We start from the raw sequence: 26,382 nt of genomic DNA, 5'->3' as shown, positions 1-26,382 counted from the left end.
GAGGAATGCGGTCGCCCCCCTGGGAAAGTACATATCAGAGAGCAGCAGGCAGCTCCGCGCTCGCACTCCGCCTCGGCCACCCCACCGCGCTCGTGTCTTCGCTCTCTCCGCTGCCTAAGGGCCCCTCACCACCGCCACCATGGACGCCATCAAGAAGAAGATGCAGATGCTGAAGCTCGACAAAGAGAACGCGTTGGATCGAGCAGAGCAGGCGGAGGCTGACAAGAAGGCGGCGGAAGACCGGAGCAAGCAGGTCTGCGCTTACCCCCACTCCTCACCGCTCCGACTCTGAGTCGGCGGATCGCACCCGAGACCCATCCCAAGCCCAGTGTCCAGGGGCGCACTTCTTAAAAAGGAAAAGAGAAAGAAAGAAAAAAAAAAGTGCGAGAGTTAGGCTGATTTCTAATTTTTCTGTCTCGTCCGAGGACGCTTATGGCCCTTCTCAGGATCCTAAGGTCCTCGAGGTCCGTGGAACTCCCTAGAGAGGCTGTTGACTCTCGGGACTGGGAATCAGTTTTGGAAGTGGCGGGGAGAAAGGATACCAATTTCCTGTGTGGCTGGAGGGAAGGGCGGGGGGAGCGTGACAAGGCTCAAGTCCTAGTGTCCGAAGTTCTTTGGACTTTCTGGTTGGGGAGAAAGAGCCCTTGAACTTGGGGTGGAGACTTTGGAGGAAATGGGGGTCACTGAATTATTTCCTAAGAACAAAGATGGGACAGGATAGAAGACACAGATCACAGAAACCTAGCCAAACAGGGGCGTGTTTCTGCCACCCCTCAAGTCGGGGACCTGAGCCCTCTGCAGAAAACTGTGGTCCCGGGAGGGGGTGGGGTGCCAGATGAGTCACTGAGCGGTTCCAGCTCTGGGAGAGACTACCTAGGGTCCCTGGAGCCCAAAAGCAGCGATCCCCTAGCCCCAGGGCCCTAGCCAACCTGGCACCCATTTGTTGTGTGTCTCACACTCGGCCCGTGCCGGCCGCCCGCGCCCGCTCGCCGCTTCCCCCAGCTCGAGGAGGACATCGCAGCAAAAGAGAAGCTGCTGCGGGCGTCGGAGGACGAGCGGGACCGGGTGCTGGAGGAGCTACACAAGGCGGAGGACAGCCTCCTGGCTGCCGACGAGACCGCCGCCAAGGTACCCCGGGCGCGCGGCGTGGCACCGCACACGAATGGCTAACTTTCTCTTTCTTTCTCCCTCCCTGTCTTTCCCTCTCTCTCTCCCGCTGTCCCTGTCCTTTACGGTCTGTGCACCCTCACCCCGCACCTTGCGGGATCACGCTGCCTGCCGCACCCCACCCCCTTCCCCCTCCCTATACTCCACCGCCAACTCCCAGCTGGAAGATGAGCTGGTGTCACTGCAAAAGAAACTCAAGGGCACTGAAGATGAACTCGACAAATACTCTGAGGCTCTCAAAGATGCCCAGGAGAAGCTGGAGCTGGCGGAGAAAAAGGCCACAGATGTAAGTGCACGCCCACACTGCCTCCCTCACCTCCCGTCCCCGTGGCCACTTTGGGGGGTCACCACAGGGGCTGCAGAGCAAAGGAAGGGGGTAAACCTCGTGCCAGACACCTGCACACAGCCTGGCCATGGCCCAGAGCACTGGATGCCGCCTCTGACTGCCGCTGCGCACATTCATTTCTTTTTCTCTTTTTCCTCTTTACCTCCTCCCCTTTGGTTGGAGGTGGGTGGGTGAGCTGGGAGAACACAGCCTCTGAAATGGGGACTTCTCGAGGTGAACTTCGCCTCCTGCTGGTATAAAACCTCTGAAGTGTGTGTCATCGCCAAGGTTTGTGCAAAACAGAATACCAAGTTTTCTTGTTTGCCACTCACTCCCAGTGGTTTTTGCAGGATCCATAGCGCCTGGCCTTCAAACAGTACACACACTCTTACTTGAAAGGCTAAGCTTGAAGACTACAGGGACATTTTGAGGCTCTCTTTCTCTCTAGGCAAGCCTTAAGACCTGCCCAGGGAAGATGATCCTTGCTTGGGTATGCAGTCTGAGGCACTAGATCAGAAAGCACAAGGAGTTATATATAGCTCAGTGCTTTATATGGCCTAGTAAGCTGGCTGCCCCCTGCCCGCCCCACCCCCACCTGTCAGCCCTCTGACAACCACCACATATTTCCAGGGGGTGATAGACACAGGCTCTGGCTCTGTTAAGCACCCTCTCCACTGCCCTTTGGAACCTTAACTACAGAGCTAGCCTCTTCTGTCTAGAAAGTCAAGCTGAGGGTCAGTTTTTCTTTTCACACCAGTACATTCCACTGGAGACGCTAATTAAGCCTAGAGGTCCAATTAGAAAAGAATTCCTTGGGAAGCTGATAACAATTCCAAGAATGTGTGAATAGCAGAGAATGCTACACCCAGAAGTTGAACCCCCAAGTTTGACAACAGTTTGTAACTTTTTTTGGTTTTGTGTTTTTGGATCATGTGTAATGCAGATTACCCAAGGGTTTTGAAATCTGCAAGGCCTTTTGTATCCTCAAAGGCTTGAGATTTATCTAGTGTTCTTAGCAAATGAGTGGTCCAGACAGTGAACAACTGGGATGGGACAAAAAGAACTTTCAATGACAATTAAGTTTACTGGAAAGGAAGCTTGTGGTAGCCCTGGTTTAGCGAAAACTCATTACTAAGAGCTACTGATTTTAGAAAAAGAACAACAACAAACAGCCTTCATGACTCTGTTTTGTATAATGTGGATCAGATGCCTGCTTTGTAGGTGCTAAATGAAGGATGCCCATCTCCCCCAAATCCTCCTGCAGGACATTTATTTAGGTTTTTCAAAAGAGCCGCTGAGAGTTCTAGGAGAGATATTCCTTATAAGGAAAGGAATTTAGAGAATTTGCAAATAGCCCAGTATGAAAGAAAGGAGGAGAAAAAACGTTGCTATAATTCTTAAGGGGGGGGATAATAATTGTTGTAACTACAGAGTGATAATCAAGTCTTTAATGAGAAATCATGGGGGGGGGGTACTGGAATGGGGTGGGGCAGAACTAGAAAAGAGGCTATTTAAAGTCAGCTGTGGGGGCGGGGCCAGGAGGAGAGGGAGGTTCTTACAGCCAGTTTTGGTTCTCTCATGGTGCTGGAAAACTCTCTAAATATGGTGTGAGTTTGTGCTTCTCTGTTTCATTTGGCTAGCGTATTGATCATCTACCTCTGTAAAACACTGTTAGCTCTTTGAGACTAGGAATGTTGAAGGGAGTTTGTGAAGACTCGTTATATTTAGAGAGTTCTTGACTCACTTGAAATAGCTAAGACTTGAAGAGGAAAAGACAGGTGTCTCTAAGGGAAGAGGTGGGAGAGAAGTCGTCCTCCTGGAGTATTGCAGGGAGGACATTTTACTCTGTAGTGTCAAGAAATACATTTATAATTACTAAAAGTATTTTCCCAATTTACCAACCTATTTTACAAGCTATAGTCTTCCAGAAACTTTTTTTTTCCTCCCAGTTTAAAATGCTGTCACTCAGGAGCTAGCATCTCTAGCAATTTGTTTTGAATTTTTACTGGTTTTTCCACCTAAATGAGGATGAGTCCTATTAAGCCTCCCTTATCTTGGCTCCTTTCCCCCAATAACTGATGGAGCTGATATTTGCAGGCTTTATCCCTCTAACTAGGGCTTCTTCCTAATGTAGTGAATCAGGCTTATCTAAACTAGGTTTTCCCTTGGGATCTCTTGGGATGGGACCCAGCCACTTTTCTGAAATAACCAAAGGATTCCATACTGTAGCTAAAACTAACCATAGCTCTTCAGCTGACTTCCTAGTGTTTGAAAAGCACCACTAGTGTGTGGCTGCTTACTGCACTAGCAAGTGGGCAGCATTTTCCCTGGCTGCCCTTGAAGGGTTGCAGATGCCCTGACTGGGCATCCTAAAGGTTGGAGGCATATAGACTGTGAGCTTTGGGGAGGAGCTGTACCTACCACCACTCAGCAGACCAACACCCTCTTGGAAACCAAGCAAGAGGCCCACCTACAGGACTTGAGGGCCCTAGCTGGAGTTTGTAGGCTTTCTTTCTGCGGCAGAGACCAGGGGGGACTAGGAATTCCAGAGATGTTCTGGTTTTGGAAGATAGCCTTGGCAGAAAGGGCTTTCTTTTCTACCTTTGTTCACATACACACTTACATTTAAACAAGTCCAGGACTGACTTTAAGAGGTCTCTTTGACAAAGGTGTAGAAAGATATAAAGCCCAGAGGCTTGACAGACGTTCAAAAACACAGCACAAGAGGGAATGGCAGAAATGACTTCTTACAGTTTGTGACCATGTGGCTTTCCAGCTGGTAACCAGAGGTTCTGTCACAGGCTTCTGTAGTCTTGCAGCTTGGGTTCATTGGATTCCAGATATCTGAATTAAAACCAGGGAAGGTTAGGATGTTTTCCTTGCCTGAGATTGCACAACTGGATACTGGGCCCAGCAAACTCTTAAAGGTAGTGCCTGTGTTTAATTATATCGTTTGAGTTCTTAACTATATGTAAGGCATTGTTAAGTGTTTTATAGTATCTGATAATTCACAACAGCCCCATGAAGAGCCCTGTACTATTATACTCGTTTTTAAGAGATGACGCCTAGAGAAGTCATTTGTCCAAAGCCACACAACCAGAGACCTAAGAGCCAGATTCAAATCTAGAAAAGCTGTATTTAGAACCGTCTAATCACGCTGTATTGTCACATAGTAATTTACACTTGGTGAGCTAATTCGGGTGTTGGGGTTCTTGTAGTCAGTAGCTTGTGTTCTGGAATTCTTTACAAGAACCACTTCCCTTAAGTTATCATACTATAGGGTCCGCCAGCAGGAGTCGTCATGGCCTTTAGCATTCGGAATGATGGCGTACTTTACCACCAGAACAGTTCCTTTTAGAGAACGTTCAGGGTCCAGGTTCCTATCCCAGCTAAGCTTCAGAGTAATCGGGATTCCGGAGCGCTCCAAGCGGCCAGCAGGAGTCGCCATAGGCTTTAGAATACAGGTCGTCTACTTGCGGCCACGCAGCGGAGTGGAAGCAAACGCCCTCCTGCGGTGGCCTCGCTCTAGGCGAAGCAGCCCTAAAGCCAGTCGTCCCCGCGCGCACGCGCAGTGAATCCGCCGACTACCAGGTCCCGGGGTCCGCCGTGCCCCGCCCGCCTGCCAGCCGCGCCCGTCCTCTGCGCTCGCGCACCCGCCCGTGGCTCTCTAGTGCGGCCCCGGGGCCGTGACTTCCGGGCTGCTTCTGGGCCACTGGGGACACCAGTCTTGGGCTCGGTAGCTGCAGTAGTAGCAGCAGCAGCAGCAGCAGCTACAGAGCCCGGAGTCAGAGCACAGCCTCAGCCGCAGCCTCGCCATGGCGGGTAGTAGCTCGCTAGAGGCTGTGCGGAGAAAGATCCGGAGCCTGCAAGAGCAGGCGGACACCGCGGAGGAGCGTGCGGGCAGCCTGCAGCGTGAGCTGGATCAGGAGCGGAAGCTGCGGGAAAACGTAAGGGACCCACCCGTCACCCCCCCCCCTTCCCCGGGCTCCAAGCCGCACCTGGTGTACCTAGGCCAACTGGCACCCGACTGCTCAGTAATGCCTATGTATCTCTCTAGTCTAAAGTCAAAACCTCCAAAGGAAAGCAAGAATGCTGTCGAGAAGGTTCTGGAAGCGGCATTTCTGGGGTGATCAAGAATTGTGTCCTAAGGATGCGCACTTTGCGGTGTCGGCATTTATTTACTCATACTAGGGTTGAAAGGAGGCGTCCCTCTTACAGATCAGTCTCTGGGGAGACTCACTGTGGGACTTCAGGGCCTGCGAATGCTGGACTTTATTTATTTTTGTTGATCCTGTGGTTCCTAGAGGCTGTTTCTCCGTGGTCGTTAGTCACTGACAATACCAGGTTTTGAGGGAAGAGTTAACTTGCATAGCTTGCGTCCCTTATAGCCTTAGGTTTCTTAGCCCTCCCATCATCCAAGTGGATATCCCTCTACATCAGATATTCCTTTGTTACAAGTTTTGGGAAAAGTTGGCCAGAGGTCAACAATTACTGGTTATACCTCTTGCTAGCTACCACTCCTCCTTGTCTAATGTAGTACCTGGCTACATTTCTTTGTAAGGCAAATGTATCCAGCAAACAGAAACAGGGTTTCAAATGGAGTTTAGATATTAGATGTTTATCAGTCGTGCGTGCGAGTGCCTATGTTTTAAATCAAGGTATTCAAACACCTTGGGGATTTTATGGCAAGCAATAACATGGTGTCCAGCTGTGCTTAATATACACAGGTCTATTCTAAATTGAGCCATTCCTCCTGGCTGAGAGTTTGTAAAGGTTGCATGGCATCTTGCAGAAACTCCACAACATGTTTTGTATAAAATACAGAGAACCAAGGGAGTCTTCCTAAGAGGAAGGCCCAACAAGAGGACGCTTAAGATAAACATACAGATAAAGATTTCAAAAATCAACAGACAAAAGATAACATGTACATTTGCTTAAGAGGACTAGTTAGTAGAAGTCCCACTGTGGAGGTCTTAAGGCGTCTGGCTGGTGATAAATTAATTCTGATCCATGCCTGGCTAACCATTGTGAACCAGTGAGCTAAAATCCTGGGTCCAGTTGGCCAGGATGTGAATCCTGGCCGTCTTTCTAGCTGGGGACTGCTGTTAGTGCTTTGGTTCCCCATGAGTCAAATGTGGTTCATATGTAAAGAACTCGCAGTGGGACTTAGCAGACAGAGGTAGAGCTACTTAAACTGTCCTGTATTAATGTCCAGCACTACCTTGCCTAGCGTTCTTTACCGTAATTACTTGGCAAAGGCTCCTAAAAATGGCCCTACTCACTTCATTACCCCACAAATTTCCCCATTTAATGCTTTTAATCGCCAATCGTTTTCTCAATTTTAGGAGGTGAACCAGGCAGGCTGGAAGCATTAGTGATGAGCGTTATTGAACTAATTCCTGGCCTAGTGATTGATGGTACACACAAAAGACATACCTGCTAGTTTGTACATCCTTTGTTTTGTTTTGTAGCAGCATTCCCAGGTTAGTTTGCTAAGGACAGTGCTTTCATACTTTTCAAAACTTTATGCATTTATTTAGAGCAATTTAAAAACTTTTAAAAGAAAATTTAAAATCATTTTTCAGGAATCCTCTAGCAGAGTGGTTGGCCAGGATTTACAATACCTAACTCTAAAGTTGGAACTGATGTATGTATAGAGCTAATTTAAGTGGTTATTAGGTATAGCTTAGGCTGTGAGTTAAACTAACAGGAACAGTTTCTCTTGGCAGCAAAGATTAAGGTTTGGTGACAAAGCCATGAACCACTGCAAGAAATATTTCAGTGTAGAGTTGGCCCAGGTTCAGGTACTCTGAGATTCAGGTAGACTTAATGGGCCCTCTTAAACTGGTATGTACCTTGGAAAAAGCAGGTATCACTCACTTCCTCTTTGTTTTGTTTTCCCAAGGTGTGTGGGCCCTTCAGAATCTTGGAATGAAACTGCTTTACTTGGTGTAATGCTTGACTCTAGGTCTTGGGTCTTAAGGGTTTTGTGGGGTGGTGATATGTGTGTTTAAAGTAGAAAAAAGACACTTCTCTCTCCAGCTTTCTGGCAGAACCTAGCAGAGGAGGAGACTTAGAAGTGCAGGCAGGTTCTTAATAGATAACTATTAATCATGGGAAATAACCAGTTTCCCAAAATCCCCAGCCCTTTTCCTGACTCTTCAGCACTGGCAGCTTCTTCTGGAACCGGGAAACTGAGTGTGTTCTCTGCTTGTCCTGGCACTTCCAGAGTGGCAGTGACTGACAACGCTCTGGGTTCCCACTTTCCTATGCAGTCACAACAAGGCACCTCAGTACCTTGCTTCCTTCCCTCTTGCTACACAAACATGCCTCACAAATTACAGGCTTTGGCCCAGATAGAGGAGGCTGTGTTTATCTGCTATCCATGGGAGTGCCCCTAATGTCCTCTGTGTGTGTGTGTGTGTGTGTGTTTCCCTTTTCTTGACCATAAAAGGACAGAAGTTTAGCTTGGCCCTAGTCACTTTGGTCTTATACAGCAAGCTGGGTAAAACCCTCTCTGTAACTACAGTTTACATGAAATAAAAGACCTGACCTTTGATCATTCCAGGCTCTGCTTGGATTCAGCCAGGACTTTGAAAATATATTCCAGAGCATTGGCTCTCAGAGTAAAGGATTTTCTTCTTTCTGTATTGGCTAAAACATGTGAAATGTATGTAAATCTTTGGCTTTATTCAAGTCTGGTTTGGAATAACATGTTGCTGTGCTGGAGTGGAAGCACTGATTTCTGCATACTTTCTTGGGTAGGGCAGTGGTGTGTGCCTGTTTTTATCTGAAGGTAATTGCTTCCTTGTTTGAAGGCAGGGCGAAGGGTAGGAATGGTGAGCTTGCATGACTTCCTTGGTGGGAGCTAGTCCTTACAGGGAGCATATACAACACTAAGGATTTCACATGTGTGGGTTCTGGGTGGTGGCTTAACCAGGGCTCATAATCTCCCCAATACAACAGTCTCTTTCTGAATCACTCATTACATGTTGGGATCCAGTAGCACTTTTGAAAGCAGCAACCCAACTGGAAAGGCTTTGCTGCCAATGTTGATGTATGGGGCCACTGTTAAAACTCAGTGCACTAGGGGTGATTTACATGCCTAGGGATAATTTGCATCTGGGGTCTTGACCCCTCCCCAAATGCCTTGTTATTTCTATCCGATTTTAACTGATAGGCACAGGGCAGTTGGCTTGTTCTGACAGATAGCAACAGATACTTAGACAACCTGGGTGCTGTGATACTGAGACCCTCGGGAAATATCTATAAAAGCCTGAGGGAAAAAGCCAAACTAGAAACAAAAGCTGGTAAAGATCACAGGTGTAGACCTGTGGAACACAGAACATAATAAATCAGGGTAACTCATGCATATAATCTTTGCACTTGAGATGGCTGAGGCAGAAAGAAGCATCACCAGCCAGCCTAGACGTCAGAGCCTCAAAATGAGGATAGGAGAATAAGAGGCTGGGCTTTTTTATTAGAAAATTAAAGTAATCTTGGATTTTGAGATCTTCAAAAATTCTAGACCAGCATAAGAGAGCATGGAACCAGAGTGCAGGGTTTCTCCTGAGGAAGGTGGTCCCAGGCACTAATCTCAAGTCCTCATTCTTGGGGGTTAGAGAGCTGTGTCCTTGCATGAGCTACTGGTTACCCACTAGGATGTCCAGCCTTTTGAAAAAAAGAATTGAGATGACTTGCTGATTTTCTTGCAGTAACTGCATTGCCAATTACTCTCCATACAATCTCTTAAATAGCTTGGGGTGCTGCAGGTCAGGGATGATAGAGAACCTTCCACTCTTGGTGTCTAGGAGAGAGAAAGTCTCTGGGGTGAGAGCCACTAATCCCAAAGCATCCTTCATCTCATATTTGAGGAGCCAAAGAGCTTGGATTTCAGTCCTGCCTCAAATTGTACTAATGGAGTTCTCTCCAAGCTTGCTTTAGCACCCTAGGCCAGGGGTCCTTCCCTGGGGGTTAGTAGAGAGTTTGTTGGGCAGCTACTACAATAGTTCCCAGCTTCTTTGGATGGTGATGGAAGAGGAGAAAGGCTTGCAGTTTACGTTGTAGTTCCTGCCCCTTCACACTGACCTCAAGTCCTAATCTCTAGGCATGAGACCCAGGAGTCTGCTTCTATTATGCATCTCCCAGTGGGGTCATATGTCCAGGTAGTGGCTGCCCCAGTGTGATGCCCAGGTTCCAGTCCAGTTCAAACAGTGGGACTTCATTACGTACACTTTTTAGAGTGTCTCCTCCAGGTGTGGTCCCCCTACAGCTCTGCTGTGAGTGCCAGTCCTTCCCTGTCAAAACTGTCCCAAAGGAACCAGTCCTTAAGCCCAGCCACTGCATACTGCATAGGCACCCATTGTGAGCCCCTTGACTGGTCTTGTTGGAGGACATTAAATAATCTGAGTGTCAGGGAATATATATATATATATATATATATATATATATATATATATATGCATGCTGGGGGAGGGGTGTGGTGGATATTTACAAAGCAGCATTCGGCTGAGCAGCACCAGGGCCAAAGAAAAGTGTGTGGAGGGAGTGGGGCGGAGAGAAGGGTGTGCAGATGGGATGTGGTGGGCCCTAGTGTTGCAGATGCAGGAATGGGTGTCTTGGCCTTCTGGTGCTCTCCCTGCCCCTGCTCATTCCTACCTCTGCCCATCAGCAGTCATCCCATAAATGAGTAGGGTCCTCAAGGTTTGGTTCCAATGTAGGGGAATCTGATGCTGCAGAGGTGTTCTTAAAATCCTGCCCACATTTCTCTGATTCTCCAACAGCTGGCATATCGAAGGCATTTGTTTTTATATTAAATGACAGTGATTTTATTATTAACAATATAGTAAGAAAGGGTATGTTTGAACGTAACCTAGACGTTCTAGAGAAATCCATACCAACACTTTTTGGTCTTAAAAAAAAAATGATTCACATGACTTGTCTAATGAAAATGGCTGATTTTCTTGTAGTAACTAATGCTGGTCAGGATCTGATCATACAGTTTAAACTACTCGGGGTACTGGGAGGTAGCCCAGAACCTTCCACCTTAGTGTCAGAGAAGAAAGAATGGGAGGGACTTGAAACCCCAATCCCAATCCACTCTCTGATTGTGTTTGTTTGTTTGTTGTTCACCCCACCTCCCTTTTTGTAAAAGGAATAGAATTTTTCCTAGAAATGGAATACATGCAAGATAAATTTAACCTGACCCAAAACTATAGCCTTAATATGTATATGTTTCCTATTAGAGAGGCTGAGGGAGATTAAAACCTCTTGCAGAGAACCTGGGTTCCGTTCCCAGCACCCACATGGCACCTCCAGTTGCAGGGCACCTGGAACTGACCTCCATGGGCACTGAAAGCACACATGTGCTACATATGCACACATGTAGGCAAGACACTAATACACATAAAATTTAAAAAAAAAATTTAAAAAGCAATGGTTGTTCAAAGAAATTAGGCTGAGCAGTGGTGGGCGTACGCCTTTAATCCCAGCACTTGGAGGCAGAAGCAGGCGGAGCTCTGTGAATTTGAGGCCAGCCTGGTCTACAGAGCGAGTTCTAGGACAGCTAGAAACCCTGTTTCAAACAAACAAAAAAAAAAACAAAACAGGAGAGAGAGGGGGAGAGAGAAAGAAGGAAATTGATTATTCCAATCCCCCCACCCTTCAAGGAAAAACCCAGTCATTCAGGAACTTCCCAGCTTGGCCCAGTTCCAAGCTGGTCTCTGATAATGATTGACCTTGTGGGATGGTTCAGTTGTAATTGCCCCTCCCATTCATTTCACACTGGCCCTGCTTCCTGCCCCTGGCAGCCAGTTACTACATACTTTTTCTTTGAGATAAGCGTGTCTAAAATGTTTGTTTGTTTATTTATTTATTTATTTATTTATTTTTGAAGGCTATGGCCATTCATGGTGGTGGGAGATTCCCTGTTCACTGCCATTCTCCAGATAAAACCGACACAGATCTAGACGAGCACACAACTGAATGGTCTCATTTCCTGTGACTCAAGGCCATGACTGTGGCCTCTAACTGCACATGCCTTTCCAGTTCTCCTGTGAGCTTTGAAAGCTGCCGTTGTTTAAATTAGGATGCTTTTACTTGCTCAGGTCTGTAGACATTTATGGAGCCCTGGCCTTGAACTTAAGCAACATGCAATTCAGTAAAGACAGACACACTAGTAGACTAGAAGTGTGGACTCTAAAGTGAATATTGAAATTGTTAGAAAATTGGCTCCTAAATATCCTAAGAGTGTATAGCCTTTGATGAACACAGGTTTAGGATGGATGAGGATAAATAATTGCTATACCTAATTAGCAAGTCTCACTCCCTTCCAGGCAGTCTAGGATAGGGTGGGGGGATGGGTAATCACATTTCAACAGCAGTCAGTCATTGCCCACCTAAGAGAGAAGCACTTTATTTAATTCACAGCTACATTCCAAATAAAAACAGTATCAACATTGCTTTTCTCCTTAGGCCTGTGAAATTTTTCTTGTAGCAACCTTGACTTTGAAGAAATTCCAAAAGCTTAGATCAAAACCCCTTGGGATATTTATCTTGGCTTTGTTCCAGTGAGGTCAGGTATTCTAAAGAGGTTACTAAAAAGTTGGGACAAGGGGTAAGTTTCTAGACAGCATTAGTTCTCCGTGTGATATGGATTTTTTGATGTTGTTGTTTGGGTTTTGGGTTTTTTGTTTGTTTGTTTGTTTGTTTTTTGTTTTTTTTTTTCCTGGTATGTGTTTTTAAAACCACTGGGTTTTAAAGTATTCTGCTTCATTGTAAGGCTCCTTTGAGAAGTTGCTCAGAGAAAGGATAGTTGGATGAAATGTGGCATTCCAACTTCTGATCATACTGCTAGGAACTGTGGCTAAGCCTGGATAGCATGCAGTGAGCAAGTGTTCCTTCAATCAGCAGGTGAAAGCAAGGCGCTGAGTGCTAGAGCAGGGTAGAGCCATCATATGAGTGTGTGAGTGTGGTGTTGCTCCTATGTGAGGACTTGAGCTGGTTAGAGCTTGCAACACACTGGGAGATAGCTCACGCACGGCCCCAGACTTCCTGTCTGGAACCAGCACTTTAGTCCTGGCCTGTTTCTGAAGGTACCACCCTCACTTCCCCCTGGCTCTGAAGTAAGTGTCTCACTTTCTGCCTAGGCTGAAGCTGATGTAGCATCTCTGAACAGACGCATCCAGCTGGTTGAGGAGGAGTTGGATCGTGCTCAGGAGCGTCTGGCCACAGCTCTGCAGAAGCTGGAGGAGGCTGAGAAGGCCGCAGATGAGAGTGAGAGGTGAGGCTACACCATCCAGCTCCTGTGTACGCTTGCGCTTTCTCTCTCTCTCTCCCTCCCTCTCTCTCTCTCCCCACCCCCTCTCCTTCTCTCTTTCCACCCTCTGTCTCTTCTCCCTCTCTCTCCCCTCTCTCTTCCCACTCCCCCTCTGTCTTCCCTCTCCCCTCCTCTCTCCCTCTCTCTTCCCGCCTCCCTGCCGCGCGCGCACACACACACACACACACACACACACACACACACTGGGGTGGGGGCGGCATAGCAGTTAAGAGCATGCTCTTTTGAGGACCCTGGTCTGAGTCCAGCACCTATATGGCAAATCACAATTGTCTGTAGCTCTAGCCTTAAGGCTCTTCTGGCCTCTGCTAACCCCAGGCATGCATGTGATGCACTGACATACCTGGAAGCAAAACACCCAAATACATAAAATAATTTGTAAATATTATATATGTCTCAGATCTAGGGAAAGGCCCCATGGCAGCCAAACAGGTAGAAGAGAAAGCATAGATAAAACAGACATGGTCTATAGGCTCTGCGTAGGTGAAATGCTCTGTTTGGATTTAATACACGTACACACACAGACAGTCAGGTGCTCCTATGTTTTGCACCGACTCCTGCTGTAACCTGACCTGTACATAAAGACCACAGTTCACACTGGCCAGCTTTATTCATTTCTTTATTGTTGGTGTCATGAAACACCTGACAAGAAGCAGCTTATAAAAGGAAGGGTTTATTTTGGCTCGTGGTTCAAAGGGACACAGCCCATCCTGGTGGGCAAGTTGTGGTGACAGGAACATGAGGCAGCAGGTCTGGAAGCAGACAGAAATGGATGCTAGTTACTAACTTCCTCCTTTCTATTTAGTCAGGGACTCTTGCCTGTGGGATGGTGCTGCTCATAGTTAGCATGCCCCCCCCCACTAGCCCCATCTAGAAACTCCCTGGCAGGTGTGCCCAGAGGCTTGCTTACTAGGTGATCCCAGAACCCGTCAACAATCCGTTTTAACCGTCACATCACACACTAACCTCGTGCATTCTGAAAGGCTGTTTTAATCGTACTCTGCCACACAGGCCACGAAGTGTGTGTGTGGGGGGGGGGATGCTGCTGCATAAGACTAGAGCGGTTGAGGGGTGGCATAGCAGTGTGAGGCTAGAACAGTGCAGGTATGCCTTACCCTGCTGGGAACCGGGCAGGTGAAGGTCCATTTCTCCACCACTACTTTGAAGTGAACCTCTGCCCTCTGGCACTAGGTATCTAGAGTCGCTGCAGACTTTAGGGATAAGGAAGCTTGTTATTCACTAGCGCTTAGTTTTCCTTTACTAGCCAAAAGTGGTCTTGTGCATAACTTCTTCCTCCTACTGAACTTGACTTTCCTTCTTTGCCAACATATTCTTTTTTCCTCCCTCCCTTTCTCTTTTTCCTTTCTCATGCTAGACAGGGTTTCTCTGTGTATTCACGGCTGTCCTAGAACTCTCTAGGCAAGGGTGGCCTCTAACTCAGAGATCCACCTGCCTCTGCCTCCTAAGTGCAGGAATTTAAGGTGTGCACCACCACACCTAGATTTATCCATTTTCAACCCAAGTGTTTCCCTCAAGAAAAAGTAGAAGGGGGAGAATCTCTACATTTTAACAAATAAAGCCTAGTAGCTTCCCTTGTTTTCATGCTCCCCAGGTTCAAATAGGATCCTGACAGCACCTTCCACTTAAGAATAGGTGACTTGAAAGTTTCGCCAGTACCCAGAGTGCACCCAGAGATCTCATTTCAGTGAGCAGAGAGAAATAGCTGTCTTTTCTGGAAAGTTTTGCTCCGTGCTTTGGAAAATAAATGGCTCTCTGTTTGATTTTGGTCAGCTGTGTGCATGGAATCTTGTATCCCACAGTAGCAGTGGCCATCTCTCCATCTCAGGTCTTCCTGCTTGTCTGTCTTTCCAGGGGCATGAAAGTCATTGAAAGCCGAGCCCAAAAGGATGAAGAAAAGATGGAAATTCAGGAGATCCAGCTGAAAGAGGCCAAGCACATTGCTGAAGATGCTGACCGCAAATATGAAGAGGTCAGTTTCTGGGTCCCAGAGTCTTATCGACTCACAGCCATGACCTCGGGAGTAGGATGCTGTCTGGGTCCCTGGGTCTAACATTTAGCTCCCCTGATAGAAGAGGGTGGTTCTGAGAAACAGGGTTCCTTTACCTGCAGAAACTGGTTCTTACTGTGATAAAGCCAGCCAGTCATGTGCCCTGGGAAGAGAGATGAATACTTCCTCATACCCCAAGGCTCGGACAAAAACATCTTTAGCCAGGAAGAGGGAGAGCTGTGCCCTTAGAAAGGAAGCTGGCCTGTTGTCCTGGTACAGATGTTTCAGTTCAGACATTGTAGAGAACATGGACTGCAGAGCTCCTTGGGAGATTCCTAGAGGATTCTTCAGAGTGGTAGAAATCCTTTGTTAGCACAGGCTCTGTCGTCGGTAAAGTAGATCCTGGTGATTGTCCCTATGCAATGACAAGTGATGATGACAGCCAGTTTTCTTTCTGTATTTCAGTCATCAAGGGTGACCTTGCAGTCACCTCGCTTGCTCTTGTCTTCTGCACAGATCTCTGTGTGCTATAGTCCTTGGGTTTATTTTTGGTGTTCTCGGCAGCCCCTTCCTTTTCAGCCTAAAATGTCTCTTCATGTCTCATCATCCTGCTATTTTTAAGGTTGCAGATTTTCATATTTCTCTCATTCCGAGAATTGCTCTGGGTGCTGTGTAATTATCTAGACTCCACCTGGGAAGAGCTAACCATTCCCGTCTCTGAGCAGGGGCTCTGGTCTCTGCAGAGGGAGAGTTGGCCTGTCTCTAGTCTGCAGAAGGAGGAGCATTCCATTTGTAGACAAGAGTCCTTAGGGCCAATGGTTGTAATTTCTACCCTATAACCACCCCCTACACAAAGTACGCAAGACCACAGTGTATCTGCTGTGTTTGCCCTGCTGCAGGTGGCCCGTAAGCTGGTCATCATTGAAAGTGACCTGGAACGTGCAGAGGAGCGGGCTGAGCTCTCGGAAGGGTAAGCGGGCCCATTGCCACCACCTGTGGGGATGCTGCAGCGCAATGACTAAAAACAGCATGACCTTCTGGCAGCTGCACATTTACCCACCTGGGCTCCAGGCTCCTTGTGTGCTCAATGTGATGTGGATGAGCCATGAGCGTGGAACACGGAGGAACCATGTGGGGTGTCTGTGAATGCGTGTGGCACTGCATGCCTTACCTGCACTGATTTTGTGAATGGCCTTGTGCATTTCCTGTGTCCACTAACAGCCAAGTCCGACAGCTGGAAGAACAATTAAGAATAATGGATCAGACCTTGAAAGCATTAATGGCTGCAGAGGATAAGGTACTGATGGCTCACGTGTGGTTTTTAGGTTTAACTGCATCCCAGACAGCTTTGAGCTTCCAATGCCTACTGGTTGGTTTGGTGTAATGACTGTACCTTCACTACGCCCTCTGCTATTTATATCTTGCTTCAAGTGCTTTCTCTTGGTCCTTTATGCTCTTTGTTTTTCCCTTCATAAATACTCTGAGGGGTTGCCAATAAGAAGCCAAATTATCACACCTTGGAGTTGCTGGATTTTGTCCCTCTGCCCTTCCACCCACTGCTGCAATGGAAGGCAGAGCCCATGGCAACACCGAGCTTCGTGCCTCGTGATTTGGCTACTTAAGGCAGCCCCCCATCTCTAGGACTCAGTTTTCATTTTTTCCCATCCCTCTCCTTTTTTCTCTCCTCGCTCCTTGGGCTTGTCTCCCACCCTTTCTGCTTCTGATCGAAAACATTAGCAAATGTGCCGAGCTTGAAGAAGAATTGAAAACGGTGACGAACAACTTGAAGTCACTGGAGGCTCAGGCTGAGAAGGTAGGCCAGGAGCAGGGAATGGGGAAGACACCTTCTTAAGTGCTGCTCAAAAGAGGCCCTGCTGGTGAAAATAAAGGCACAGGAGGCATTTTAGCAAGTGGCATCACTTTGAGATGATTTCCTAATGGTTATTGGATAGTAGGACATTTTTGTTGTTGTTTTTAAAAAAGATCAGCAGAAAATGTATCTTATGTTGGATAAACCATCAGTTTAATTTAAACAAAGTGCCAAGTGGATAAGTTATCTCCCTCTTATCCCATGTAAAGCAATAGGCAAGAAAGCAGAGAATGTATTGTAGTGTGCCATGTGATACCTGAGGTTCTGTTACCTGCTAGGAGATCCCCAACATCTGTTGGTTGGGCTGGCACGTTCCTTGTGTGAGAAGGTGCGAGTGTGAGAGCCGCAGCCTGACATCTGGAACACTCTTTCTAATTACAGTACTCACAGAAGGAAGACAAATATGAGGAGGAGATCAAGGTTCTTTCTGACAAGCTGAAAGAGGTAATGTTATGAGAGCCTGGAGGAAACTGACTGGATTGTGATTAAGGTTCTGTGAAGTGGGTCAAGGCACTGTCCTTTGGAGTCGAATGGTCCAAGGCAGACATGTTCAGAGGTTTTCTTGTAGTTCATATACCGGGTTAGCTAGCTGCTGTCGCTCACAGTAGGGGCTGAACCTGACATTTCCTGGGTGACATACACTTGAGGTCTGCCCTCTGGTTTTCCTCGAATCTGCAGCTACTGGATGGAATCTCCCTGACCTTGACTCAAATGAATTAAATCATTACAGGCTGAGACTCGGGCTGAGTTTGCAGAGAGATCAGTAACTAAGTTGGAGAAAAGCATCGATGACTTAGAAGGTAAGGTCTTTAACATTTTAAATTCAGTCCTTGATGAATAACCGTTGATAAAGCAGTCATCCGATCTGAAGGCTTCCTCTCTGATGTTCCTTTTTGTTCTCACACTTCCTGTCTGGCTCTCCTCCGGGGTTCTCATCTCTGATACTGGAACTCTCAGACCCAAGTCTTCAGCTCTTGGGGTGACTAGTTAGCCACCAGACCACTTATGTCTAATGTCTTGGACTTCAGAAGGGGGTCTGGTCTGTTTTTTACTGAGTGAAGTAATTCCAGATGAATGTGACTCTGGTATATTTTGTGTCTCTGGTGATATTTCCTAGTTGTCAGAACAATGTGGATTTGTTTTAGACACACCATCTTCCAAGTGCGTGCCCAGAAGGGCTTTTTTTTTTTTAAGCCATTTATTAGCAAAATATTCTGAGTCATGAAAGGACAGAGGGTAGGAATCAATAGGGCACTGAGTCTCAGGATCACACTTTAGCATTTTTCAAAACAAAACTGCAACAAAAAGAAACAAAAGAACACCATACATCATGGGCAGAAGGGGTTGAAGGAGGGACTGAAGGGTGGTGCAGTTAATTACCAAGATAGCAGCCAGGCATGGGAGCACTCACCTTTGATCCCAACACTCAGAAGGAAAAGGCAGGTGGTGCTCTGTGGATTTGAGGCCACTCTGGGTTATATAGCAAACCCCAAGCCAGCTAGCAAGACTATGTCTGAAAAAGAAACAGCAAAGACAAATAACAACAAAACGAGACTGGAGTGTGGGTGCAAGCCTGCCAATGTATGGCAAGGCACAAACAAACCCACCACCATTACAAAAACTCAACTGTAAGCAAGCCCCAAACTGTGACTGCCTTTGCTTTTCAAACTTCTGGTACCAGCAACAGGCAGCTTGAGAGAGAGAACCATGAAAAAAAATTAAGTGCCATCAAAAAGTCAATATCCCATTGTCTGGCTTGGGCAAGAAGCGAGTGGTTTGAAGACTGTCATTGGAAATTGAACTTGTTGCCTTTGGATAACCTCCCCCCACCCCCACCCCCAGAGCTTACAGCTGCAGGTGGCTGACTACTCCAGTGTAAATAGAGAGCTTTGTGAAAAGAAAGATGTTCCATTACTTACCAGGGGACCCGTCATTGGTATTACCTACTGCTCGTGTTGTGTTTTTCATATTGGGTCTTTCTTGTTTTATTTTCTAATGGGTTTTTGTTCTCTTTGTTTTTGTTTCGATTTCTTTAAAAACAAATCGCACGCCTCCTGCATTGGCCATCTGCTGCGGCACCAACCCCTTCATGCATTGCCCTTTCCTTGCTGACGTGTCGGGATGGCATCCGCGCCGCCCTTGCTCACCCTCCATCTCTTGACCATTCCCCATGTCCTTGCATCTCTGCCTTCCACTTCCTGCTCATAGACGAGCTGTATGCTCAGAAACTGAAGTACAAAGCCATCAGCGAGGAGCTGGACCACGCTCTCAACGATATGACTTCCATGTAAATGCTCATGCACCCTGCCTGCTCGCACCCTTACCCTCATGCTTGTGTGATGAACTTACCACAGCTCCCTTCTCAGTCTGTGGTTTCCAGTTTTTGCACCTTTCGTTGGCTCTCTCGCATAGCCTAGGGTAGCCATGGTCTTTTTAACATTGTACTAACAAAGGCCAAGTGGATTCAGTCCTTGCAAACCAGTTCAGATTCCTTTTATTCCATAAATTCAGATCTGACTTCTTTCTGCTAAGAGATGAACTGGACTCTAATGGCCCTGAGAACTATCGCTTTAAAACATTAAACCAGACTCAGATAAAAAAAAAAAAACTAGAAGGCCATGATGCAGTGGTTCAGAAAGTTAGGAAGAAATACCAACTTGTTCCCTGGGATTCTGGGAAGTACAATGTGGTCATTTTCACTTAACACTGTTAAGTTTAAAGAATCAGATTATTGAAAATCTGAGGAAAAGAAAATGAGCATGGCACAGTACACAGCTCTCCCTCCCTATAGTGAATTCAGAGCATGGCCAGGAGTGCGGGTACATGGCTTTTATCCCAGTACATGGAAGAAGCAGATATATCTCTTGAGTTTGAGGCCAGCCTAATCTATAGCAAGTTCCAGACCAGCCAGGACTATATAGTGGACCTGTCTTTAAAACAAATTTTTAAAAAATAATTCCAGAGTAAAAATGAATGGTCTCCTGAGGAACCAAGTCTTATTTGCTGTGTTTATTATTAAATTAAAATACCCCATAGTAAATACTTGCTATAATCAACATCAGAGAAAAAATAAAAGCATTTATACAATATGAATTTGGAAGTTAATGGTCCATATTTTGCTCATGTTGGCCTACATGTAGACATACATGACTAATTTGCATATTCCTAACACCTGTGCCACTTGTGATTCTAACCCCTGGAATGTTTCACAGAGGGCTTTTCATTCTAATATTGCTGGGTTCCATCAAAGCTGGGAATGGTATTTCTTTAACTGTTCAGAAATATAGTAGCTTCAGGAGCATGACATGTGCCTGCCACCTTGGAGGTTCCAGAATATCCTTTAGAAACCTGGCTATTGCCATAGAAACAAGGGCATGCCTCTTCTCCGCCATTAGTAAATGAAGAGTGGAACCAAGCCATCTGTAGCCACCTGTGGCCACCATTCTCCCCCGTGCTAAAATGTGATGTTCCATGGGGAAAACTCTTGAGTGTGATGAAATGTCCCAAAAGGAGGCTTTAGTTTAAGTGGTGTTTTTTTTTTTTTTTTTTTTTTTCCCCTAGTTTTGTTTTGTGTTGTTTTTTTTTGTTTTGTTTTGTTTTGTTTTTCCAGACAGGGTTTCTCTGTGTAATAGCCCTAGTTGTCCTGGAACTTGCTCCGTAGACCAGGCTGACCTCGAATTCACAGAGATCCGCCTGTCTCTGCCTCCCAAGTGCTGGGATTAAAGGCATGCACCAACATCGCCCAGTTTAAAGATTTTAAGATATCCCTCAAGGCTGGCACATGACAGCCGTGGATCCAGGTAGTAGATGCCAGGGATGGCCTCCCCTAGGTGCAGCTGGCAGTGTGTTTTACATACCTTAACACTTGCTTTGGGTTTTTACATGCCTTAACACACTTGCTTGCATTTCACATACTGCTATTATCCGTGTGGTTTTCTTTTTTTCTTTTTCCTTTTCCGTTGCACCACTTTTTCTTTCTCTTACCTTTTGTTTCACACAGATAAGTTTCTTTGCTTCACTCCTCCCAAGACTCCTTCATCAAGCTGGATGTCCCACCTCTCTGAGCTCTGCATCTGTCTGTTCTCCAGCTGCCCCAGGTTTCCTTTTAACGCCCACCTTAGGGCCAGGCACATACTGTGCTTTCTATTGTACAGGAGCTATTCACCCAGTGTAAAATAAACACTGTAAGCTGTTCCTCTTTGCTATTCTTTTACTCCTTATTTATTGATGTTTTTGTGTCAACGCTGAATAAAACTATAGTTCTGCTTCATTCATCAAAGGGCACATTTTTTCCCCTGCATATATGCTGACATCAGGACTTTTTAAAGTAGTAGTTCCTTGTGTAACTTTTAAAAATATTACCTGGATGTTAGGTACTGGAGTGAGGCCCAGGTACCTATGGTTTTAGGAATTGTGATGGTATGACAGTTTGGGTTCAGAGCTTTCACACAGTAGATAGAGGGAATCCAATTCTGGCTTGAGCGATGTTTTCTTCTGCCAAAAGTTTAGTTTGGGGTGTGGCACTCTTTCTGTGCTGATGCGGAGATAGCTCTGCCTGGCTAAGTAATGGGAGTCTGTGAGGCCATCCTGTACTCTGTAGCTAGGGAGTTTGCATAGAATGAAAAACTAGGATTGTAAGTCATGGTTATGTATTGGCTTTTTATAGCACAGAGTGAGTTGAAGCTTTTTTCTTTAAATATATTTATTACACAGATATTTCATTCTGGACACAAATCTCATTATAGAGTTTCTAAATATTAACTGTATTTGAGTCATGGTTTACTTTTGTGTTCCGAAGCACATATAGTCTGCAGAAGGTATGTTTACATAAGATGAGGTTCCCCCTCGTTTATGAGCCATTGCAGTTGATTTACGGCCCACCCACCCCAAGAAACAATGTTTTATTTCAGTCACAAACAGCAGTTTCATAACTTTTATTTAAATAGAATTAGGACTTTAAAACAATGTGATCTCTAGGTGGGATAGTGGTGGTACACACCTTTAGTCCCAGCCCTGGGGAGACAGAAGCAGGCAGATCTCTGTGAGTTCAAGGCCAGCCTGGTCTACAGAGCGAATTCCAGGACAGTCTCCAAAGCTACACAGAGAAACCCTGTCTCAAAACAAAACAAAAACAATGTGACCTCTAGCTTCTTAGCTCTTAACATGAGTCTGGCTCCATCCCTGTATTTTAAGCATGGTAGCCCTCCTCTGTCCTATGTGTGGTACCTATTAGCCTAATAGGGCTGGCATACTACTCTCCTCAAGTAATTTTGGGCAAGCTCTGAAGATAATCATTTACTCTGAAGTAGAGAGCATTTTCTTTTTTTAAACAAAGGGTCTGAGTGAAAATATTTTAGTTAATGACATGGTAGACTCTAATTTTATGATTCAGGCAGTGTCTCTCCACTGAAGGATGCAAAAGCTTCTGCAGTTTTCTGGGTTTTGGAGTTTGTTTGGGTTTTGTTGTTATTGTTTTGTGGGTTTTTGTTTGTTTGCTTGCTTTTGTTTTGTTTTGGTTTTTTTCCCGAGGTTCCTTGGGCCCAATTCTCAGTGATTTTGAACCTTGTTCTTTTTAAAGTTCAGAGTAACAGCAGTGCCCTTTTCCTGAGCCTTCTGCCACAGAGAAAATAAGACTCTTGGAGTTTCTCCAAGTGGACGTTAATGTATCTTAGGATACAAATTTCTTGACTCTTCACAGAAATTTCTCAAACCTATGAGTGTTCACTGTGAGGGAAATAGTAACAAATGAACTATGAAGGCAGATCCATAGTAGCTTAGGGTGTGTACATCAGGAGCACAGACAGCAAGTTGAGTTGATGGAGACTCTGTTCAGCAAGGGCCAGCCTGTATAAGCAACTCTTTCAAGAGCCTCAGTTGAACCATACTGACAGCATTGCCAGCTCGGAGACCAGAAGCCTCCAGGCAACTGGGGTCTATGCTGAGCAGGAGGGAGAGCACTTACAAATGTATCTGACCCCTGCTCTCAGGTCATCAGCCCATCAGCTCCCTTGCAGCTAGAATGAACAAGGCCCAAAGGAGGTTGGGTTGGGGCACACTGCCATTTACACCCCAGTTGGCCTCTGGATTCTCTAGGGTTTCTCCAGTGTTCTGTTCTAGATGGCCAAGCATTTGGGCTCAGCAAATGGGACAATCCTACCTACTGCTCATGGTGGCAATTTCCCATGATGATGTAGTAATGGGGTTTCCATTTTGCAACTTCTAAGTCTATGGGAGACATTGGAAGGGTAGCAGGGTAGAAAAAGGACTGATCTGGGTGTGTTCTTCTAAGCTGGTGGTGTGGGAAGAGAGGAATGGGGTGAGTCTACGCTGGTAAACATTGTGTGTTTGAAGCCAACAGAGACCGGAAAGTCTCCTGGGCGCTGCCTGGAGGAGGTGACAGCCCTGTGAAGTTTTGAGTATTCAGAAAATGTAGATAAGAAGAAAAGGCCTGGGTTAAACATAGTTCTTCATAGTACACAACAAACACGGAGCATAGCAACTCCCCCACCTCCTACCATTTCCCAGCAGTCAGTGCTGAGGCTGATCACTAGGGCAGTAGGATTGTTAGCTTTCCAAGATCATCAGATAGGATGCCCAGATCCACAGAGTCCCCCATCATTCCAAGCAGTCAGTCACACACACCCCACTTTTCCTAGTGTGTGCTGGTTTCTTTGTCACACCTGTCCCCAGGCTGAGTCCTATGGTGGACTGCTTTGCCACCTGAATGGATTACATAGTAGTAAATAAACCTGTGTCACACTGAGCAAGTGAGGATGGTTGGGGGTCTTATTGGGGGAGGGGTTCGCATACCACAGTGTACATAGGGAAGTCAGGACGCCTCGTCGGTTGTTCTCTTTCCACTGTATAGAACCTGGGGATCAAACTCTGTGGTCAGGTTCTTTGACAAGAACCTTTTCCTGCTGAGTCATCCTCCTGGCCCAGTTTTATTTATTTTGTGCATGCTGTCAGCACACAGCATGAATGTCATCCTCTGGAAGCACTCAGATAAGTTCTGAATCAGTGTGGAGTAGAGATAAATACTTGTTTGCTGTAGGGTAACACACAGTATGGAAGTTGGAGGAGAGTTCAGACTTTGTATGTCCCCCTGGTGTCTAGGGGGAGAATGGGGAGTTTTTTCAAAACATGTTCACGGGGCTCAGCACCACCCTGTACCCTGAGCAGAGAAGATGGGGTTCAGGAAGAGTGGACAGCAGTGGGCAGTCAGGGGCTCACCTAGAATCTCTGTTGAGCTCTAGCAAGGCATGAGTGGCAGGGGCTGACCTCCAGTCTGTCCTTAGTTCCCAAATCTGTTTTTTGAGACAGGGTTTTTCTGTAGCTTTGGAGCCTGGCCTGGAACTCACTTTATAGACCAGGCTGGCCTCGAACTCACAGTGATCTGCCTGTCTCCGCCTCCCAAGTTTTGGGACTAAAGGTGTGTGCCATCACCACCAAGCCACAGGGTGGTTTTAATGAGGTACAAAAGGAACATGGGTCCCTTCCCTCACCCTGGACCTCTTTATGTCTTTTCTAAATCCGTGTCAACACCCAGCCCTTCATTCTGCCAGGACTTGCCATGCACCCTCGCAGGGCTCAGGGTCAGGGAACGCCATTGCTGCCCTGTGTATCCGTGTTTTCTAGTCTGTTAACTGCCTCTCACTGACTAGAGCTAACCTCTTCCTTCTGTCTCCTCTTTTCTGCTAACCCTTGCTGACCTGTCCAGATCAACTCTACCATCAACTCGAGCAAAACCGCCGCCTAACTAACGAACTAAAGCTGGCCCTGAATGAGGATTAAAAACTTGTGTGTACAAACTTGGGCCGAGTTCTAGGAATGGAACCCATGTACAGGAAATCTGTGATTCATGGGGTTGAAAACAATCACTTTCTGCAGAAATGGGAAGGAAAGGCATTGGTTGGAAGGCTGGCTTTCCCTTGTTTTCCTCTATGCATCTCAGTGAAATCCTCATTAGCCCCAAAAGTTTTTACGGTATATTATGTATATGTGAAAATATTTATACCAGTCAATTCAGCCCTTCCTGCATCAACAGGTCCTCTTTGAACTGGCTGATAATGAGGATCCCTCCTCCCCCCCCCACCCCCCGCAAAAAAAAAAAAAAGAAATCTTTTTTCTATTTCCTTAAACAGCTGTGAGTCCTGCTTTAAATATCTATTACAAATTTGTATTCCTAACATCTCCATAACATGTATAGTGTTTGAAATGTGATTCAATGTACCTATGCTTGGGCAAATAGCTTTTGAAAACAGGAGCTCATCAGAAGTCCCTGGTTGAAAGGTATGCTTTGTTCGGTTTAACGGTGTTGGAATCTGATGAGTGTCATGCTAATAAGTAGGATACTATAAAAACACTAAGAGAATGTCCTAATGAAGTGTGCATGAGATGTGTTGATAACCGTTTGTGAGCAGTAGAAATAAGCCATTTAAAAAGCGGTCAGAAACCTATTTATGTCATCTTTGTTTCTGTGAGGTTGTGTGCTTACACAGCTACCAGATCTTTAACTGTCTATAACTCAGAATCCTGTGCTGATATTAACTTCAGTTTGTGTAACAGTACTGTACCTGTATTTGGTTTTTACCTCCCCCCCCCCCTTGTTCCCACAGCACGCAGTGTGTGCACCTTCACCAAACACTCCCTGCATTTTAGGGTGGATGGATGGTGGGGGTGCACCCAGGGCCTTGTCTGGAAATGAGTGATGTCTTACGCATGTAGAGTGCTACTCCTCTTCTGTGTGTGGGATTGATGTTTGCTTACTAAATGGACAAACCACTACTGAGTCTGCGGAGCAGCTATTCATGACTTAATTTTCTAATCCCATCACAGAGAAAGTGGCTCATGCCAAAGAAGAAAACCTTAGTATGCACCAGATGCTGGACCAGACCTTGCTGGAGCTAAACAACATGTGAAAACCTCCTTAGCTGCGGCCACACTCTTTCATTTCTCTCTCCTTGTTTTATTTTGTTTTTAAACACCTGCTTCCCAGGGAACTCCTTCGATGCATTTTTATATACTTTTAACCACTGTCACCGAAACAACTGCAAAGAACCAGCTAGGGCAGGGGTGGGAAAGACACACAGAAAGGCAAGCCCAGTCTGGGGCACTTAAACTTAACCGTGCCACTTCCGGGGTTGACATCGCCACACTTCATAGCGTTTAGGCATGCAGTCTGCTTAGCCAGGGTAGGAAGCCTCACAAGCAAACAGAAAGATTTCCAGCCAGAGTGCCAAGGTGGAGGCAGAAGGAGACTGATGTTGGAGACAATCAGGTGCGGGTTGGTGCTACTTGAAACAAAAGGAACCCTGGGGGTCTTTTGTTCGATGTTATACAATTAGATTTCTCTCCAACACTAATTTATTTTGTTTTTAGTTTTACTGCTTTGAAACAAGACTATGGGTTTCTTACGCCTGTGTTCCTTAAAGTCAAGGGTCTGGAAGCCACACTGGTCTTTTTAAGAGTCCCATTCCTTCCAACTGACACACTTGCAGCCCCTTCCAGCTCATCAGGGGGAGCATTCAGTGTGCATTGCCCCGCTTTCCAGTTCTCCATGTCAGGGTAAAAGATCTAGGCACTACATACATAATTGGTAAAGGCATTTTCTTAAGAATTATAACTATATGTAAACATTGTATAATGATATGGAATAAAATGCACATTGTAGGACA

At 46.1% G+C, this 26,382-nt stretch overlaps 1 protein-coding gene across 23 annotated transcripts; it reads left to right on the top strand.

The window, feature by feature from the left end:
• On the top strand, window positions 1-26,382 carry Tpm1 (tropomyosin 1). 23 transcript variants are annotated; one of them, XM_051197838.1, is made up of 10 exons: window positions 25-253; window positions 1,328-1,453; window positions 12,640-12,773; window positions 14,700-14,817; window positions 15,735-15,805; window positions 16,057-16,132; window positions 17,087-17,149; window positions 17,436-17,505; window positions 18,914-18,992; window positions 20,706-20,896. In XM_051197838.1, exons 1-10 carry the CDS (start codon window positions 140-142, stop codon window positions 20,707-20,709), a joined length of 855 nt encoding a protein of 284 aa, XP_051053795.1. In that variant the 5' UTR covers window positions 25-139; the 3' UTR covers window positions 20,710-20,896. The 23 variants fall into 23 exon arrangements, with proteins under 23 accessions (XP_051053804.1, XP_051053798.1, XP_051053800.1 ...); XM_051197836.1 differs by lacking the exon at window positions 16,057-16,132 and adding an exon at window positions 16,573-16,648 and having other exon boundaries at window positions 32-253; XM_051197847.1 differs by lacking the exons at window positions 1,328-1,453; window positions 18,914-18,992; window positions 20,706-20,896 and adding exons at window positions 1,003-1,128; window positions 24,426-25,164 and having other exon boundaries at window positions 1-253.

Source organism: Phodopus roborovskii, unplaced genomic scaffold (genome assembly GCF_943737965.1).
Source record: "Phodopus roborovskii unplaced genomic scaffold, PHOROB, whole genome shotgun sequence".
NCBI lineage: Eukaryota > Metazoa > Chordata > Mammalia > Rodentia > Cricetidae > Phodopus > Phodopus roborovskii.
This window is presented reverse-complemented; position numbering and strand designations above follow the sequence as displayed.

Coding starts and splice junctions, on each gene's coding strand:
- Tpm1 (XM_051197833.1), top strand. CDS start 140: ATGGACGCCATCAAGAAGAAGATGCAGATGCTGAAGCTCGACAAAGAG. Junction 1,129..12,639: donor CCGACGAGACCGCCGCCAAG/GTACCCCGGGCG, acceptor CTTTCTGCCTAG/GCTGAAGCTGATGTAGCATC. Junction 12,774..14,699: donor GCCGCAGATGAGAGTGAGAG/GTGAGGCTACAC, acceptor CTGTCTTTCCAG/GGGCATGAAAGTCATTGAAA.